Raw genomic sequence first — 18002 nt, 5'->3', positions numbered from 1 at the left:
AGTCACATGCCAGGGTGTCCTATGCAGTCGTTGGCCCACCCTTCTCAGAATCCGATGCACTGCACCCAGAAACAGGTATCTTTACGGCAGAGGCCTCTGCACTATTGTCGGCTGTGAAGCAAATAAGGAAATCAAAACTCTCCAAACTAATTATATATACGGACTCCCCAAGCGTCGTCAAGGCCTTGATGCCACTCGGTAAGCATAAAAATCCTGTACTTAATAAGCTTTATTCCGTCTTGTGTAAAGCGTACATATCTAATCAGCATGTCATTATATGCTGGGTGCCTGGCTATAGGGGCATATAAGGTATAAGGTATAGGGTATATAAGGTATAAAGTATAAATGTGTGTCCTATTCTGTCCTCTCAGAATAGGACACACATTTGGCACCCATAATTTTCTACTTACTCGAAACCTCCAACTTGTGGCAGATGTGGTGAGAGGCTGACAATCCACCACGTTCTCCTGATGTGTCGGAAAGCCGAAGCTGAGAGAAAGGAACATTTTCCTCTTGAATACCGATATTGTGTTCCTCTTCACCTGGCTGTTTTTTAGTAAAGAACCGCTTTTTGATCTCAAAGCGGTCCTCGGTTTCTTGAACGATGTTGTCCTACATGTTATAAATCTATTAAAGTTATAGCGCATTAGAGAGGACGCCGTGCTAGTTGTCTTGTGTAGCACATGCCTTCAGGCCCTTGTGTTTCAAGGGCTCTAATTAAGCAGTAGTGCTCTATCCAATTTTAGCATCTGACATATTTTGTACACCGTATAATTTTTTCGCAATGACATAATAGTTCGGTAGCCCGCAAGGTGGAGAGAATTAAAGGGAAATGAGACGTCCACCCAAGCGTAGCAATTGCTACAAAGACCTTTGTAGCAATTGCTACGATTGGGTGGACGTCTCATTTTCCCTTAATTACTTCTCCTAACCTTGCCGGCTTCCGCAGAGCTATTACGTCAAACACTTACCTTTGCTTCGAGTTATTGAGAAAGTCCACTTCGCCCTGCCATCTACTAGCCGCCTGGTTAGCTCAGATGGTAGAGTGGCTGCCCCGGAAAGGCGGTGGAACCGGCTTTGAGTCCCAGACCAGGACGAAATTTCCTTCAATTGCGAGGCTTTCGTTCGAGCAACCCGTAAGCGTTTCCTTTGTGGAAATTGCTAGGCTTGGGTGGATGTCTCATTTTACCTTAATTCTTTCACAACGCATTTTAATGCTCATAGTACACGTCATTAGACATTGCCATAACGACACATTTGCACAGCGCAAAAGACGAGGGCTGAAGGAAGAAGACAACACAGCCGCTGACTTCAACTGATCTTTATTTGCGAAATTGCCAGAACTGTATACATGATGTATAATAAATAATTAAATTGTTTTTTCTGCCCCGTAAAAATTATTAGTGCTCTGTAGGCGTGTGAATGCTCATGCCACACGACGAAATATTTGCCCTAATAACCATGGGAAGTGGTTTTGAGCATGCGCCCTGGGTATGGTTTACATTATTCACTTGCGGAAAGTAATATGCTGGTCAAACAGGCAGATGTCTGAATGAGCGATGGAAAGACCATTTTTTTATGTTTATACCACCGAGCAAGGTCATCTTGGCATTCACTGAAGAGACTGCCATTTTAACGCGACAACGTTAAGGAGCTCGTGTCGCAGAAAAGCCGGTGTCGTCGGCGTCAGCGGCGTTAGCCGTGAGTGATAAATCCCAGAAGGTACTTCATAAATAAAAAAAAAACATCTTGCAAGATCGGCTGGTGGGAATCGAACCAGAGTCTCCGGAGTGTGAGACGGAGACGCTACTACTCAGCCATGAGTTTTTTTTTTTTTTTAAATACTCAGCCATGAGTTCGATCGTTCAAAACTGGACAAAATCGCCTCTAGTGAATGCGGTGTTGCCTTAGAAACGGGCCGTAGAAAGTTATACTGCGGTGTGTATTGGTAACTATGACCATGTAAATTACAGAAATCGAAGTTTCACGAGCAGCGACGTACGTTTCCGCTACATTTCTTCTGCGCTCTGCGCACACGAAGAGCCATCTTGCGGCAAACACAGAAGACCCCCTACTCACAATGTACCGCGCTGCCCCGACACGTGGCGCGCCACTCGCCCTATGATCGCGTCCGCCTTCATGGCGCGTCGTTGCCCGGCCCGTCGCGTGCCGATCGCGACGTTTGGCTCACGTAGATCGTTTGAGTGGGCGGTGGGAATGGCGTGCGATAACACTATCGCGTTCCACTCTTGAAGGTGAAGCTTAAGCGTCCTCCAATTTTTTACCCTGAATTTGAAAACTGCGTCGTAATTTCCAAACACCGAGAACAGTTTACGCGTGAAGTCATAGAGGCTGACATGATACAGCGGCTTGGCGACCTTCGCAACAGCATGCCGTCTATTTGCCTCACAAACAAACGAGATCAAGCATCTGGCTGTGATGCAATAGGGGTTCATGTGTGACATAACGCAAAAGTTGTTTTTTCATTACTTTTGCTCATGCATATAATGTGGCGATTTTGCAAATAAAGATCAGTTGAAGTCAGCGCCTGTGCTGTATTTTTCCTTCAGTCCTCGTCTTTTGCGCTGTGCAAATACGTCGATATAGAGTCACCAACTCGCCCAAGCTTACAACTTATCATTGCCATAAGCTTATTACACGTAGATTTGACGCATTTTACAGCGACTCTTTTTAGGCCCCTTTACCGCCACGTCGTATCAACTTCCAGAACTCATCACTCCACTACGCACTCTTTAGCACTAGCGTGAACCTCTTTGGCCATACCTGTCCCTTGCGACACTAATCACCACACATTCATTCTTTTTGTGAATCATTATAATGTTTGCATTGTTCCAGTTTTCGGGGACCCTTGAACTCGATACACACTTCGTATAAAGAGCCGCCAGTTTTTCAAGCCTTATCCCTGCTCCACTTTTAATCAAATTGACTGTTACTACATCTTCGATCTCCTGCCGCTTTTCCCGTTCTGACGTCTTGCAAGGTCCTTCTCACCTCATCGCTTGTTATAGTAGGAGTCTCTGCAACTTGTTCATTACTGCTTCGAAAGGAGGTATCGTGGCTCCTCTGGGTACTGTGCAGGTCAGCATAGGATTCTTGCGCTGCTTTTGTTATACCTTCGAGATTGCTGATGATAATACCCTGCTAATCTTTCAGTGCATACATCTTGGTTTGTCCTATGCCAAGTTTCCTTCTCAAGGCTTTCAAGCTGCGTTCATTTTTTACAGCTTCAGTCTTTCTCACGTTATATTTTCGAATATCCTTTATTTTTGCCTTGTTTATCAGTTTTAGAGCTCCGTGAATTCTATCTTATCTCTTGAGTAGGACACTTTCATTATTTGTCGTTTCATTATTAGGTCCTTTGTTACTTGGGAGAGCTTGCCTGCTGGTTGCCTTGGTTCCTGCCCTCCCACTTCAATTGCTGCCTCTGAAGCCAACCTAGCTAGTTTCATTCGTTAACTCTATGTCATCATCATCTCTCTGTTCTGAGGCGGCATATTTGTTTGCAAGTACCAGCCTGAATTTGTCTGCTTTTACCCATACTGCATATATAGGTTGGCCTGTTTCTTCTTGCTCTTTCACTCTTCAAATTGCACTTTACCCTACTTAACACTTCTACATCCTGAACTATGCTGGGGTCGGCAGAAAATAATACACCAATTTCATTTCTTGTTTCACAATGAAGGCTTTTCCAGGTCCACTTTCTGTTGCTACACTTCTGAAGGTGTTCAGTATTCGCAGCTTATTCCTTTCTGCGTTTTTACGAGCATCTGTCCTCTAGCGTCCATAGAATCGACGCCGTAGTTGTCAATTGCTTGGTCCCCGCCCTGCTTTTCCCCTACTTTTGCATTAAAGTCTCCCATTACAACAGTATACTGAGATTTTACTTTTCTCATTGCTAATTCAACATCTTCATAAAACTGATCTACTTCATCATCATCGTGACTGGAAGTTGGAGTCTAGGCTTGTACTACCTTTTATTTATATCTATTATTAAGTTATGACTACTGCTACCCTCTCATTAATGCTGTAGAACTCGTCAGTGTTGCCGGCTAAGTCCTTATTGATTAGGAATCCTACCCAGTCTTCTTTCTTATTTGGGAGACCTCTATAGCAGAGGACATGGTCGTTAGTCAGCACTGTATAAGCCTCACCAGTTCTTCCAATCTCACTAAGGCCCATGACGTCCCATACAATGAGCGATAGTTCCTCAGAGTCCTGCTAACTGCTAAGCTAGCCCACTCGACAGAGTTCGGGTGTTAAAGGTCGACAGGGTTAATTTCCATTGGCGGCCTGTCCGGGTCCTGAGATTCTTAGCACCCTTTGCTGCGTTACAGTTCTGACTGCCGCCTCGGTCAGGTGCTACGCAGCTGCTGTGGACTGAGAGCCATGGGTTAATTGTAGGGATCATGGAGGTAGTGGCTGTGCAGCAGGGAGACCAATTCCTGTTGGGGTGAGGGAGTGTCTTTCTTGAAGCTTGGTGGGCCTTCCTAATTTTGTTGTAGCGGGATTAGTATAGCCCCGCTTGCTCTTTGCATCTCTTGCCGGTGTCAGGCGCCACTCCAAGCCTCTAGATGTAGTGCACTTGAGAGGTGAAATTCGAGCTCACGGTCCTCAGAAAAAGAACATTTTTCACACGAGGATTCGTATAGTGAATATGGTGGATGCTGATCAGTAAGGATCGTAAAGCGGCTCCCGTTGAGATATGGGCGTGACCTATGGTCAGCGAAAACGGCAGCGAGGCACTCTTGCGGAATTGCTGTGTGATTCTGTTTGGCCTTGCTCAATAAAGGGCTGGTGTAGGCAGCTCGGCGTCGCTAAAAAGCTCACCCAGGACTGCGCGGACGTCGATTTCACTCGCGTCGTTTTGCGATTATGTTGTGGCAGAGGGGTCAAAATGACGAAGTATGGGTCCAGAAGAGAGGAGCAACTTTACTTAATAAAACAAGGAATCGCAATACGCTGTCCAGGTGAAAGGCCTGTCCTTGCGCAGTATGAAGTCAGAGGGTAGGTAGTATCCGCAATGTTGGGCACGAAATGTCGGAACTACGAGCAAACACCCAAGGAACTTCTCATCTCGCGTTGTGATGGCGGTTGTTTAAAGTTGCTAACTGCAGCTGATTTTTTGTGTGTCTGGTCCCATTCCGTGCTTATCCACTACATATCCTGAGTACTAGCGCCACCCGTTGGCCAAAGTGGCATTTCTTTGAGTTGAGGGTAAGGGCTTCAATTCGATGATCGTGCTGTTCAAAAGTGTGGCCAAAGATGACGACGTCATTGCAGTAGCCCAAACAAATGTCCCATTTCAGGCCCTGCCTTAGCGTTTCCACAAACCTTTGAAATGTCGCAGGCGCGTTGCACAAACCAAACGGCATGACGTTGAATTCAAACAAGTTGTCTGAGGTGGCAAAAGCGGTTTTATCTTTGTCAGCTGAATGCATGAGTCTCTGCCAGTAGCCCGATCAGAGGTCCACAAATGTAAATAGGATGCGGAATGAAGGCAGTCGATAGTGTCATCGATGCGTGAAAGTTGATACACGTTCTCTTTCGTCACTGAATTGAAACGACGGTAGTCGAAGCATTACTACCAGGACCCGTCTTTTTTTTTCACGAGGATGACCAGCACAGCTCAAGTGCTAGAGGAATCTTAAATGACGACGCCCTTGGCTAGCATCTCGTTGACCTATTGAGCGATGATCTTGTCCGACACGGACACGCGGTAAGGCCTTATGGGATGCGCGGACCCTGTGTCGATCCTGTAGCGAGCCTGCATACTTCGAACGCGAACTTTGTAAGCATTCTGGGCGAAATCAAAAAATGAAGTATGCTTGCACGCTGACCACGGCTTGACGATTCCCTGAAGACATTCACTTTTTGTTCATTTTTGGAAACGAGTTTCAGGGACACCGGGGCCTGCCCCGTGCGCTCGGGCTACGTGCGACGTGTCATCAGTGAAAGCGCCTATGTTGAGACTACTACCCGCTTCAACACCCGGCTCACCATCATCACAAATACTTTATTCTAAGACTGAGGAGTTTGGGGCACGCAGGCTCTCGGGCCTCCGCACGACCCCACTGCACTCAAGCGTTTATGTTGCTTCGCTCCATAACGCTGGCAGCCCGATCAGTAGCCATGGTCTGCACGACCGGGTCTCCAGAGCGCAGCAGGGTCTCCCAGTCCTCCCAGGTCTTCAGGTGCTCGAGGCCCCGCGGGGGAGCATCCGCCGGGCAATGAGAAAGGAGGTGGAGAGCGGAAGCGCGAGGTTCGGGACAGAGATTACAGGCTGATGTGAGGAAAAGTGGGTGATAGTGAGAAAGTGTCAGAGGAGATGGGAGAGTGTGTGTTTGTCATCGGCGCCAATGTGTTGCTTGTCGATTGCTAAGGCATTTGTGCGGTGCGGGATACAGCTGACGCGCCGCCTTGGAGGCATTCGTCAGCTCGTTGAAAGTGTGCGCGCGCTCCTTTGTGAATCTCGGATCGGAGGCCGCAAGAGCCCGGTTTAAAGAGCCTCGGGCTAAGAGGTTAGCGGCCCCGTTTCCAGGATTCCCGCAGTGCGCGGACACCCAAATCAGCTCCACATGACGGGGCGGGGGTGCAACGGGCGAGTCCAGTATGCAAAAAACTGGGACTCGGCCTCGTGCGAAATTTAGGATTGCAGTTTTGAAGTCTGATAAAACATACCGTGCTTCTATGTTGATAATAGCTAGGGCAATGGCGGCTTCCTCTGCAGCTTCGCGAGATGTGTCTGGGTGGAGTGTGTGCGTTCCTATCGGAGAGAGAGTGTGATCTACCACGGTAGCAACCGCTTCATCACCCTTGCAGGCATCGTCTACCCACATGGCGTCCGGTTCCGAGCCGTAATTACGGTGGAGTGCTGTAGCTCGAGCTCTGCGGCGCTTATCGTGGTGGTCGGGGTGCATGTTACAGGGGAGTGGCCTAATGAGCAGTTCGCGGTGTAAGGATTTTGATATGGGGCGTAATGTCGGATAGTTGGCTGGTATCCGGATTCCAAGGGAGTGCAGTATGTACCGGCCAGCGTTGGTTTGTTTTAGACGAAGGTATTCTGCTTGGCGGTGCGCGTATGCAGGTTCCCCGTTTGTGTTGCGGAGGCCTAATTGTAAGAGTCTGTCGGTAGGTGAATTTATGGGAAGGTGGAGGGTGACTTTGTATTATCGGCGAATAAGAGTGTCCATCGCGTCAGTTTCACGGCGAGAGAGCTTGAGATAAGGGGTGAAGTATAGTACACGGCTGAGTATAAAGGCGTGAACAAGTCGGCATAGATCACGCTGTAGTTTAGTCGTGTGCCTCCTATCACTCTGGATATGCATACCAAGTATCCTGAGGGTTTCAACCTCTGGTATCGGTCTACCGTCCAGCTCGATGACGATGGGGGAGCAGGGCGAGTTGCGGTTCTTGGGACGAATGCACAGCAGCTCGGACTTCTCTCGGGAACAAGAAAGTCCTACGCAAACTGCATAGTTTTGGGTCAGATTGGTGGCTCTTGGATGGTGTCCTGTATGGCGCCATCACTGTCATAGGTAGTTCATGGCGTAATGTCGTCAGCGCAGGGAGTATGTTTCAAGTGAGGAACGGTTGCCAGTTATCGTGCTAGGGGGATGAGAGTGATATTAAATAACAAAGGTGAGAGGACAGAGCCTACGCTTTTCAGTGAGTACGTGGGGTAGGTGAGCGGGCCGAAGTGAAGCTCAGCCGTGCGTGCTGTGAGGAATGCCTGAATGTCGGTGTACGTACGTGCGCCCACGTTCAGTGGGGAGAGTGCAGGCTCGCATCTCCAGTCGCACTTTTTCGTCTTCATTCTTTTTTGTGCACGACAGACTGAAACGGCCTTTCTAACGAAATCAGTCATAACCTGTCCTCGCACATTTTTAAACACCGTAACAAATTACCTTACTTTGTAATAAAAATATGGCCTTCAATTTTTTATGTATGTACCCACCCCTTATGTAATACACCTTTAGTGGGGTCTATCTAATCGCGGCGCATTCGGGTGCACAGAGCACGCTGTCACGTGGTACTTTTTAAACTCCGCGGGCTTTGGTTCTTCCCAAGTAAAAACGGCCACGCTTAGTCTATCTCGTTTGAAGTGCCTGGGTTGGGCAATATTTGTGGAGCTCCCCAACTTTCCTATTGACGCCTGAACGTTTCAAGCTAAACTTAAAACGTTAAGTCATTTATCTTGGCTAATTACTCAAAAAAAGAGGCGCAAGAAATGGTACTGTAAGTTTAGATAAACGCTAACAACGCGCACGCGATTTCTGTTCTGAAGAACGCATAGGTTTTTTTCAAAATTTTGGTCCAAGTTAGCGGGGACACCCGGTGTATTTCTTGCACTTTAAGAAAGTTCTTGTCACATCGAAGAATTGTTCATTGAAGTGACGGCCTTATATGAGAATTTACAAGACCTCATAGTAGGAGGCAGTTCAATTTCACAGCCTGAGCCCTCTCCCGAAACCAAGAATCTGGCGTTTCTCGGTGGTGTAATCTACATTATAACTGTTGTATACTTCGCCATCACCAATACTGCATAGCATTTCCGGCGAAGCTGCAGCCTCGCTCTGTCATTTTTTTTTCTTTTTCTGTGAGTCCGAGTATAAGCGCTCCTGCGCATGACTCCTGTTGATTCTGATTTCGAGTGAATCAGGCTTGGCCTAATTTCAGTTACTGAGGTAATTGTACAGGGTGCCTCAACTATCATTCATCAAGACTTAAATTAAGTGCAGTTCCGTTAGTCGAAGAAAACCTAGTGCATAAGGGCATATTGTTCCCAGTGCAGTGGAGTAGCCGCCGGTAATTATTTTGTTCCTGAAATTTAATGCCACAATTGCAAATAATTATCTAATTCGAGAAGTGCTCTCCTAATGATCAATGTGTCAATGGGCCATTTGTAGGCGCCTCCAGGCGCCCCTGAATGACATCTAACTGCTGTGTTTCTAGCGACGTACTAATTGCGTGTAATTTTTTCCGACTAGCAAACAAACCGCCATGAAATACGAAAAGTACTACGTGACTGCTCTCCCACCCGCAACATAAATCAGCGCCCTCAAATAAGCTTATTGAAAGCACCTTAATAATGGTACGGAAGGAGTACCAACAGCAAGTTTCGCGGCTTTGCAGCTATTCCTTCCTCTCTACGTTACACTTATTATCCGTCTCTCAAGGCCGACATTGATAACAAAATCCCCTTGATAACGCGGCCGAAGCGGCACTGTGACAAAGCACGAAACGCGAGAACCAATGTAATAGGCACGGCATGTTTCGAAATGCCGGCTTTGCTCGCGCCTCGTCGACAGAGTGCGCACGCAGCTATATTTCGAGCCAGAGATTTGCCACGGGCCAAAGCCAAGTTAAAGTGCCGGTTTTATTATTCATGAGTGTATACGTGCTGCAAAAACAGGGTCGTGTGAAACAATAAAAGCAAAATAAACAGACTGGGAAGCGACCCACGTGTAGAGAAAAGGCAAAACCGATGCGTTCAAGAAAGTAAATATAGGACTTATAAATGAGCCGAATTGGCAATCGGGTCGCCTGCGCAAAAAACTCACTGAAAACATTAGATTTCAGTGTGCCCTTATTATCCATGGTTACGTAAGCGCCGTTGAACACCAGCTGCTGCCTAGAGGACATGTTAGAATAGGCATCCTTCTGCAGCTACGCAGTACTGAGTTCGCCTTATGACATCTTCAGTGGCCTTGATGAATGACGCGGGACTTCGACGGCAGACATCCGTCATCCTTGCCTTGAACTAATCTGACGTCCGTCTCGATCACGTAAGAACGATCTTTCAAATAACCTCAAAGAAATTGAGTAGAGAGAGGTGACAGGCCTTCCAATCTGTTGCGCATGAAAAGTCGCATCCAGCCAGTTTCATGTTCGGCTGCTGCTGTGTGCGGGTGCCCCAACTTGCTGGTAACACAGAATTGGAAGACGTGATGGTGGGACATAGACGAGATGCACCACTCCTTCAAGGATTTCGTCCAATAGTACTGGCCAGTGAATGTGTGATCGAGGCTGATGAGCACCTGCGGAAATTTAGAGAAAGACATGGGGACGAAACAAAGCGCTCCTTTAAACTTTTATATTGACTTTGTCAATTCGCTATTGCCGGGATAGTCTTGTGGAAAAAAAAAAGAGCTATTCGCGCATTTTATCCACGCTAGGACAACAGCTATCACAGCTTGTGTCTAACACCAAACGTGACATGTTACTTCGTCTGAGGTGCGGCAGATAAGCATTAGCTCGATCACGATGTTTTACAGCTAAGGCCCGAACAATAAAACGTTCCTTTCCTTCGAGCGCTTCCTAACCTTACGTGAGGCCTCCTTACAGCGAAGGACCGATGGAGGAAGCAAGCGTACTCTGAAAGCTCCCTTCACCCGTCCTCACCTAAGGAGCGGTTGCCGCGTGCCTGGGTTCGAGATTATCTCTTCAAATCTGTCCTCGAACACCATTATTCTATTAAAAAATGTTGTATCGTCGCACAGTCTTTAAATTGAATAGCTAATATAGAAAAGCGTGGACGCTTTCTTCTAGTTTTGTTTACTAAAGTTAAAAAAATTTGCGCATTACAGTGCAAAATTTGATGTGCTCTAGCAACGCTGGCACGCCGGCGTCTTGCAACGCCTAGCAACGCCTAGCAATGCTTTCATGCCGCACGCGTGACTGAAACGAACATGCCTGGCAAGACGTACCGTGCTCGCGCTTCTCCGCAGGTGGGCGACAGTGCGCATGCGCAAGCGAATGCCACGTGGTTAAGAAGTGAGGTGAAGCGCTCGTTCAGGGCCAGGAGCGGCGTAAGGACGCATGAAGGTAGCTTTGGAGCTACCTTATGCTGAGGAAGCACCAAGGAAGCCTTCACCGAGGTCCCCTCAGTAAGGAAGCTTTCAGAGTGACATAAGGTAGCCTCACCGCAATGAAGGCTTCCTTACTGAGGTAAGGAAGATTTCATTGTTTTGCTCCTTATGCTGAGGAAGTACCAAGGGAGCCTTCACCGAGGGCGCCTCAGTAAGGAAGCTTTCAGAGTGACATAAGGTAGCCTCACCGCAATGAAGGCTTCCTTACTGAGGTAAGGAAGATTTCATTGTTTTGCTCCTTATGCTGAGGAAGTACCAAGGAAGCATTCACCGAGGGCGCCTCAGTAAGGAAGCTTTCAGAGTGACATAAGGTAGCCTCACCGCAATGAAGGCTTCCTTACTGAGGTAAGGAAGATTTCATTGTTTTGCTCCTTATGCTGAGGAAGTACCAAGGAAGCCTTCACCGAGGGCGCCTCAGTAAGGAAGCTTTCAGAGTGACATAAGGTAGCCTCACTGCAATGAAGGCTTCCTTACTGAGGTAAGGAAGATTTCATTGTCTGGCCCTAAGCTGTATATGGCTAGCCGATTCGCCTGTCTCTCCGTCTGTCGCCTGTACGCCGAAAACTCCTCCGGCGCAGCCCCGCGCGAATGCGCGAAAAAAAAAAAAAGGCTGTGGCTTAGGTAAGGTTAAGCCCAGGATGCGAAGCATACTAGCCTTTATTTTAGTTGTTGAACCACTGTTTAGCCTGGTGAGCTGCTGTTGCTTGGCTATATTTGGTTCGGCTAGACGAAGAAACAACTCATACGTTACTCTGCTTCGCCTTCAAGAGTGGAACGCGACAGCGTTCCCGTCGACCCGCCAAGGGGTGTAAGACAATGGGCTAAAGGCAGCGACTACGCGCCCCGCATTGGACGCGGTGAGCGTCGAGCAAAGCAGCGTTCGGCGCGGCAACGAAATGTGCGCCTGAGCAAGAGACGCACGCCTTAGAAACAGCTCGTTTCTAAGGCAACACCGCATTCAGTAGAGGCGCTTTTGTACCGCTTTGAAGCATCGTACTCGTGGCTCAGTGGTAGCGTCTCCGTCCCACACTCCGGAGAACCTGGTTCGATTCCCACCCAGCCCGTCTTGCAAGAGTTGAGCCAAAGCCACTTCTCCTCTGTCGTGACGTCACAGTGTCACGTGGTTTCAAGGCGACACCGCCGCGCCTGAGGAGCTGGGTTGAGCTCTCGTAATATGCTTCGCATAAAAAATGCGACAGAGAGGCACGCAATTGGCTGCACTAGTAGTTACGTAGTTGCTCTCCGTGGAAACCGAGAGTTTCTCTCCGGCGCCGACACGGGTAGGCGACGCGCAATACGTACTTTTGCGGAGCCAGCAGCTTTCGATGAGCAACTCCGCGAGCAGAACCGGGAACGAGCTCGTCTACTCAGCTCCGATGCTGCAGCCCGGGCACAAGAACAGGCTCGTGCAGCCGAGCGCAAGCAGCAACTGCGTACCGAGGTTCCTGCCGCCTACCAAGCCGTCGTTTAATGAACCGGTGGGAATAACCCAGTGACAAATGCCAGGGCTGCACGCTTCAGCTTTGCGGGTTAACCATTGGTATGGAGTGCTTGGGCGGTGATTTTTTTTCTTTATTTCCTTCATTTCGGTGTGCCTAACTCTGAAAGAGCCTGTTGCTGCTTTTCATGTGGGTGGGAGCGCGGTCACGTGCTATTCGCCATATTTCACAGGGTTTATTTATCACTCGGACAAAAAAAAATAGTACGCAATCAGTATGTTGCTGAGAATACCGTAGTTAGAGGTCCCTTGGCTGTGCCTAGAAATGCCTCATTCACACATTGATAATTGCGATAGTACGTCTCGAGCTAGTTAATTAATTTCACTTACTTAATAAAATCTGTGACGAAGAAAATACTGGCACCAAGTCCACTGTATTGAAAACAATTTGTACTAGGTTTTCTTCGAGTAACGCACTGCTTTTTTAATCATTGCGAATGATAGGTAATTGGGACTTCTTGCATATATTTATGACCTCTGCATGCAAGTGACGATGTTTTCATCAAAGACAAAAGTCAACGTCGAGTTTGTTTACATCGCCAAAACATTAACGATGCGTGTAGGCCCGGGCAAAAAGTGAACGCAATCACAAGTGGGACGCCCGAGCCCCCCTGTTCAAGGCATACAGCGAAAACGCAAAGTGTAAAAGACATAGTAATGCTCTGGCTATTTAACAAGGGCAAAACATCTCGTATATACATGAATTTGTGAACAAAGCATAAGAACAGAAAAAAACAGCATAACAGTAAAAAACAAACACAGAAATGCATCGCAGCAAGATAAAATTACACAGGGTATACCGCAGCAAGATGAGAAGAAAACATGAACGCGGCTTTCAGAAAGAACGTATTAGTGAATTAATGCACTTCTCATGTCAACTAGTGAACTTGTTTCAGGGATTATACCCTTTCAGGGATTATACCCTTTTTTTTTCTTTTTCGTTCGTTTTTTTTTTGTTTCTCAAGTTGCTTTTTTTTTTCTTCTTCTAGTGGGACATACACTGCTGTTTTGCTGCTGTTGCCACTGCCTGTAGGGCCTCAGGCCTCGTCAAGCTGCTCAATGAGCAGCTTTTTGTCTGTGGTCCATTTTTCCTTTCCTTGAGGAAAATAAAACCGATTCTGATTCTGATTCTGATTCTGACAATAATTTATTCAAAACAGTGGGCAGGCTGTGTCGGAGAAACTGTTGCCCGTACATTGTACGGGAGAAGGGAATGTGCCAAATTTCTTTCTTGCGAAAGGAGTATTCTTAAAGATTTTGACTGAGGCAGGGTAATTCAAGAAAACTAAGCTGATTATTTACGATACAACGCTTATATTTTAATGCTAAGTAATTTTCGTCACGGTATTAATCGGCAAAATTTCATAACGAGCAAACAGTTCCTGAGTGTGAGCAAGGTAGTCTACGTTTGCAATGTAGCGTACAGCTTTCTTTTGAAGCATATCTATTTTATTAATGTTTGTTTTAGTGGTAGTACCCCAAACCAAGAAGCAATAATTTAGGTGGGATACAAAAAGCGCATTGTAAATAAATAATTTTAAATGTTCGGGCCGAAAATGCCGAAATTTTGCGAGAATTCCGGTGCACTTTTCCAGTTAACTCACTATTAACTGAACTTCAGTGTCCCAGCTCATGGTCTTGCTAAAAATCACTCCTAAAACCTTGACAGTGTCTACAAACTGTACATGTGAATTTCCTATGTATATATTGTCACGTGGTCGTGACGTCAAAGAACACAGCAGAAATACTGTGAAAGGCAAAACTAGCTTTTATTGGGCGAACCTGTGCCCACAAAACAGGCTACACTCAAAGCACAACGAGAGCGGCGAACGCAGTCGGCGATCGGCGTAAATCTGCTCAGCGGGTCAAGCGCGTCGGCTTTTATACAGCAGTCATCGAATGTTCCAGACTAATCGTTGGGACCCGCATGCCTGCTACAAAGTCCTACACCATTCGCGTCAAGCGATGAAATCAGATAAAACAAGGTTCGGCGACAACAGACAGCGGATAGAAGCATCGATAAGTTTCCAGAAAGTTCGGATACATGCAAGCGCGTCCCGCGCTGTGCGATAACATTTGTTAGGCGGCTAAACGTGGTCGCCCGATAAAGATAAGTACATGTGTCATTACCCCCCTCTTAAAAAGCATCGACCCGATGCTGCAAACAAACGAAAGTAATAAATAAGCACTCGTAGCAATGAAAACAACAAAATAAGGGAAGTTCGTTAGCGTCCATAAAACGGTTTAAGACGCACCACGTGGACCACTTCAGGTCGTGCGCGGCGCCGCTGTGAATGCGAGATGCCGTCTGGCACGACCTCATAGTCCAGTGCGCCAATACGTCGAATGACCTTGTAAGGTCCGAAATAGCGGCGCAATAGCTTCTCGCTCAGTCCTCGTCGGCGTATAGGGGTCCATACCCAAACACGGTCGCCGGGCTGGTACTCGACGAAGCGTGGTCGGAGGTTGTGGTTTCGGCTGTCCGTACGCTGCTGGTTTTTGATCCGTAGGCGGGCGAGTTGTCGGGCTTCTTCGGCTTGCTGGAGATAGCTAGCGACGTCAACATTCTCTTCGTCAGTTACGTGCGGCAGCATGGCGTCAAGCGTCGTCGTCGGGTTCCTGCCGTAAACCAGCTTAAACGGAGTGATCTGTGTTGTTTCCTGCACCGCCGTGTTGTACGCAAATGTTACGTACGGCAGGACGGCGTCCCACGTCTTGTGTTCGACGTCGACGTACATTGCTAGCATGTCGGCGAGGGTCTTGTTCAGGCGCTCCGTGAGACCATTCGTCTGCGGATGGTAGGCAGTTGTCCTTCTGTGGCTTGTCTGGCTGTACTGCAGAATGGCTTGGGTGAGCTCTGCTGTAAAAGCCGTTCCTCTGTCGGTGATGAGGACTTCTGGAGCACCATGTCGCAACAGGATGTTCTCGACGAAAAATTTAGCCACTTCGGCTGCGCTGCCTTTCGGTAGAGCTTTAGTTTCAGCGAAGCGGGTGAGATAGTCCGTCGCCACGACAATCCACTTATTTCCGGAAGCTGATGTCGGAAACGGTCCCAACAAGTCCATCCCGATCTGCTGAAAAGGTCGGTAAGGAGGCTGGATCGGCTGTAGTGATCCCGCTGGTCTTCTCGGCGGTGTCTTGCGTCGCTGACAGTCGCGGCATGTCTTGACGTAACGGGCGACATCGGCGGTTAGGCGCGGCCAGTAATACTTTTCCTGTATTCTCGACAGCGTCTGGGAGAATCCGAGGTGCCCAGCGGTTGGATCGTCGTGTAGGGCGTGCAGTATTTCTGGACGCAGCGCTGACGGTACAACAAGAAGGTAGCTGGCGCGGACTGGCGAGAAGTTCTTCTTCACGAGCAGGTTGTTTTGAAGCGTGAACGAAGATAATCCACGCTTAAATGCCCTTGGGACAACGTCGGTGTGCCCTTCCAAATACTCGACTAGGGCTTTTAGCTCCGAGTCTCCTCGTTGCTGTTCGGCGAAGTCTTCCGCGCTTATTATTCCAAGGAAGGCGTCATCATCCTCGTCATCTTGCGGCGGCGGGTCAATGGGGGCGCGTGATAGGCAATCGGCATCTGAGTGTTTTCGTCCGGACTTGTAAGTTACAGTGATGTCGTATTCTTGTAGCCTGAGGCTCCACCGTGCCAGCCGTCCTGAAGGGTCTTTTAGGTTAGCTAGCCAACACAACGCGTGATGATCGCTGACCACCTTGAATGGCCTGCCATATAGGTAAGGGCGAAATTTTGCTGTGGCCCAAACGATGGCGAGGCATTCCTTTTCGGTTGTAGAATAATTGCCTTCTGCTTTTGACAATGATCGGCTAGCGTAAGCTATCACGTGTTCATGTCCATCTTTTCTCTGGACTAGGACGGCACCAGGCCTAGGCTACTGGCGTCAGTGTGTATTTCGTTATCGGCGTGCTCGTCGAAGTGCGCAAGTACGGGCGGCGACTGCATGCGTCGTTTGAGTTCTTGAAATGCGTCGGCCTGTGGCGTTTCCCACTTGAACTCGACGTCATATTTAGTTAGCTGTGTCAGCGGCTCAGCGATGCGTGAAAAGTCCTTGACAAATCTCCTGTAGTAGGCACACATGCCAAGAAATCTACGCACTGCCTTCTTGTCGGTGGGCTGCGGGAACTTTGCGATGGCAGCTGTTTTCTGCGGGTCGGTGCGTACTCCGGATTTGCTGATGACGTGGCCTAGGAATAGAAGCTCATCGTAAGCGAAGCGGCACTTTTCTGGCTTCAGAGTGAGCCCTGATGACTTGATGGCCTCTAGTACTGTGGCAAGCCGCCTAAGGTGATCGTCAAAACTTTCGGCGAATACAACGACGTCATCCAAGTAAGCGAGACAGGTCTGCCACTTCAATCCTGCTAAAACCATGTCCATCACGCGCTGGAACGTTGCAGGCGCCGAGCACAGTCCAAATGGCATAACCTTGAACTCGTAGAGGCCGTCTGGGGTGATGAATGCGGTCTTTTCACGATCTCTTTCGTCGACTTCTATTTGCCAATAGCCAGACTTGAGGTCCATCGACGAGAAGTATTTAGCGTTGCAGAGCCGATCCAATGCGTCGTCTATCCGTGGGAAAGGGTATACGTCTTTCTTCGTGATCTTGTTCAGACGACGATAATCGACGCAGAAACGAAGGGTTCCGTCCTTTTTTCTTCACCAGGACAACAGGGGATGCCCACGGGCTTTTCGACGGCTGGATGATGTCGTCGCGCGGCATTTCGTCGACTTGTTCTCTTATAGCTTCACGTTCTCGCGGCGAAACTCGGTAAGGGCTCTGGCGAAGTGGTCGAGCGTACTCCTCGGTGATTATGCGATGCTTGGCGACTGGTGTTTGTCGAAGCCTCGATGACGTCGAAAAGCAGCTTTTGTATCGCCGGAGCAGACTTCTGAGCTGCTGTTGCTTAATCACGGGGAGACTTGGATTAATGTCGTAGTCTGGTTCGGCAACCGTGGTCGTCGGGGTAGATGCGGCGGTATTCGAGAGGACAAACGCATTGCTGTTTTCCAGAATTTCCTCGATGTATGCGATTGTCGTGCCCTTGTTGATGTGCTTGAACTCCTGGCTGAAGTTTGTCAGCAACACTTTCGTGTTTCCTCCGTGCAGTCGAGCGATCCCTCTTGCGACGCAAATTTCACGGTCTAGCAGTAGACGTTGGTCGCCTTCGATGACACCTACGTCAGCGGGTGTTTCGGTGCCGACCGAAATAACAATGCTGGAGCGAGGCGGGATGCTCACTTGATCTTCGAGCACACTCAAGGTGTGGTGACTACGAGGGCTCTCCGACGGTATCGCATGGTCTTCCGACAGAGTTATTGACTTCGACTTCAGGTCGATGACTGCGCCGTGCTGGTTTAGGAAGTCCATGCCGAGAATGACGTCTCGTGAACACTGTTGGAGGATAACGAAGGTGACAGGGTAAGTCCGGTCGTGAATGGTAATTCTTGCCGTGCACATTCCAGTCGGCGTTATGAGGTGTCCTCCGGCGGTACGAATTGGAGGGCCTTCCCACGTAGTCTTAACTTTCTTCAACTGGGCGGCGATGTGTCCACTCATGACGGAGTAATCAGCCCCTGTGTCGACTAAGGCGGTGACTGCGTG

General features: G+C 48.4%; 1 protein-coding gene across 7 annotated transcripts in view; it reads left to right on the top strand.

The window, feature by feature from the left end:
- The window catches only part of LOC135921904 (peptide transporter family 1-like), a 785940-nt gene that overhangs the window by 402191 nt on the left and 365747 nt on the right, over nt 1-18002 (top strand). The window contains exon 1 of one of the 7 annotated variants that reach the window (XM_070531434.1): nt 40-75. The exons of the other annotated variants lie outside the window; for them this stretch is intronic. Within the exon in view, the coding sequence (XP_070387535.1) occupies nt 55-75 (21 nt within the window). The 5' untranslated portion in view covers nt 40-54. Of the gene's footprint in view, nt 1-39; nt 76-18002 lie in introns of those variants that run through there. 7 annotated transcript variants of the gene reach the window in all.

The sequence above is a fragment of the Dermacentor albipictus genome, chromosome 1, assembly GCF_038994185.2.
Source record: "Dermacentor albipictus isolate Rhodes 1998 colony chromosome 1, USDA_Dalb.pri_finalv2, whole genome shotgun sequence".
Taxonomy (NCBI): domain Eukaryota; kingdom Metazoa; phylum Arthropoda; class Arachnida; order Ixodida; family Ixodidae; genus Dermacentor; species Dermacentor albipictus.
This window is presented reverse-complemented; position numbering and strand designations above follow the sequence as displayed.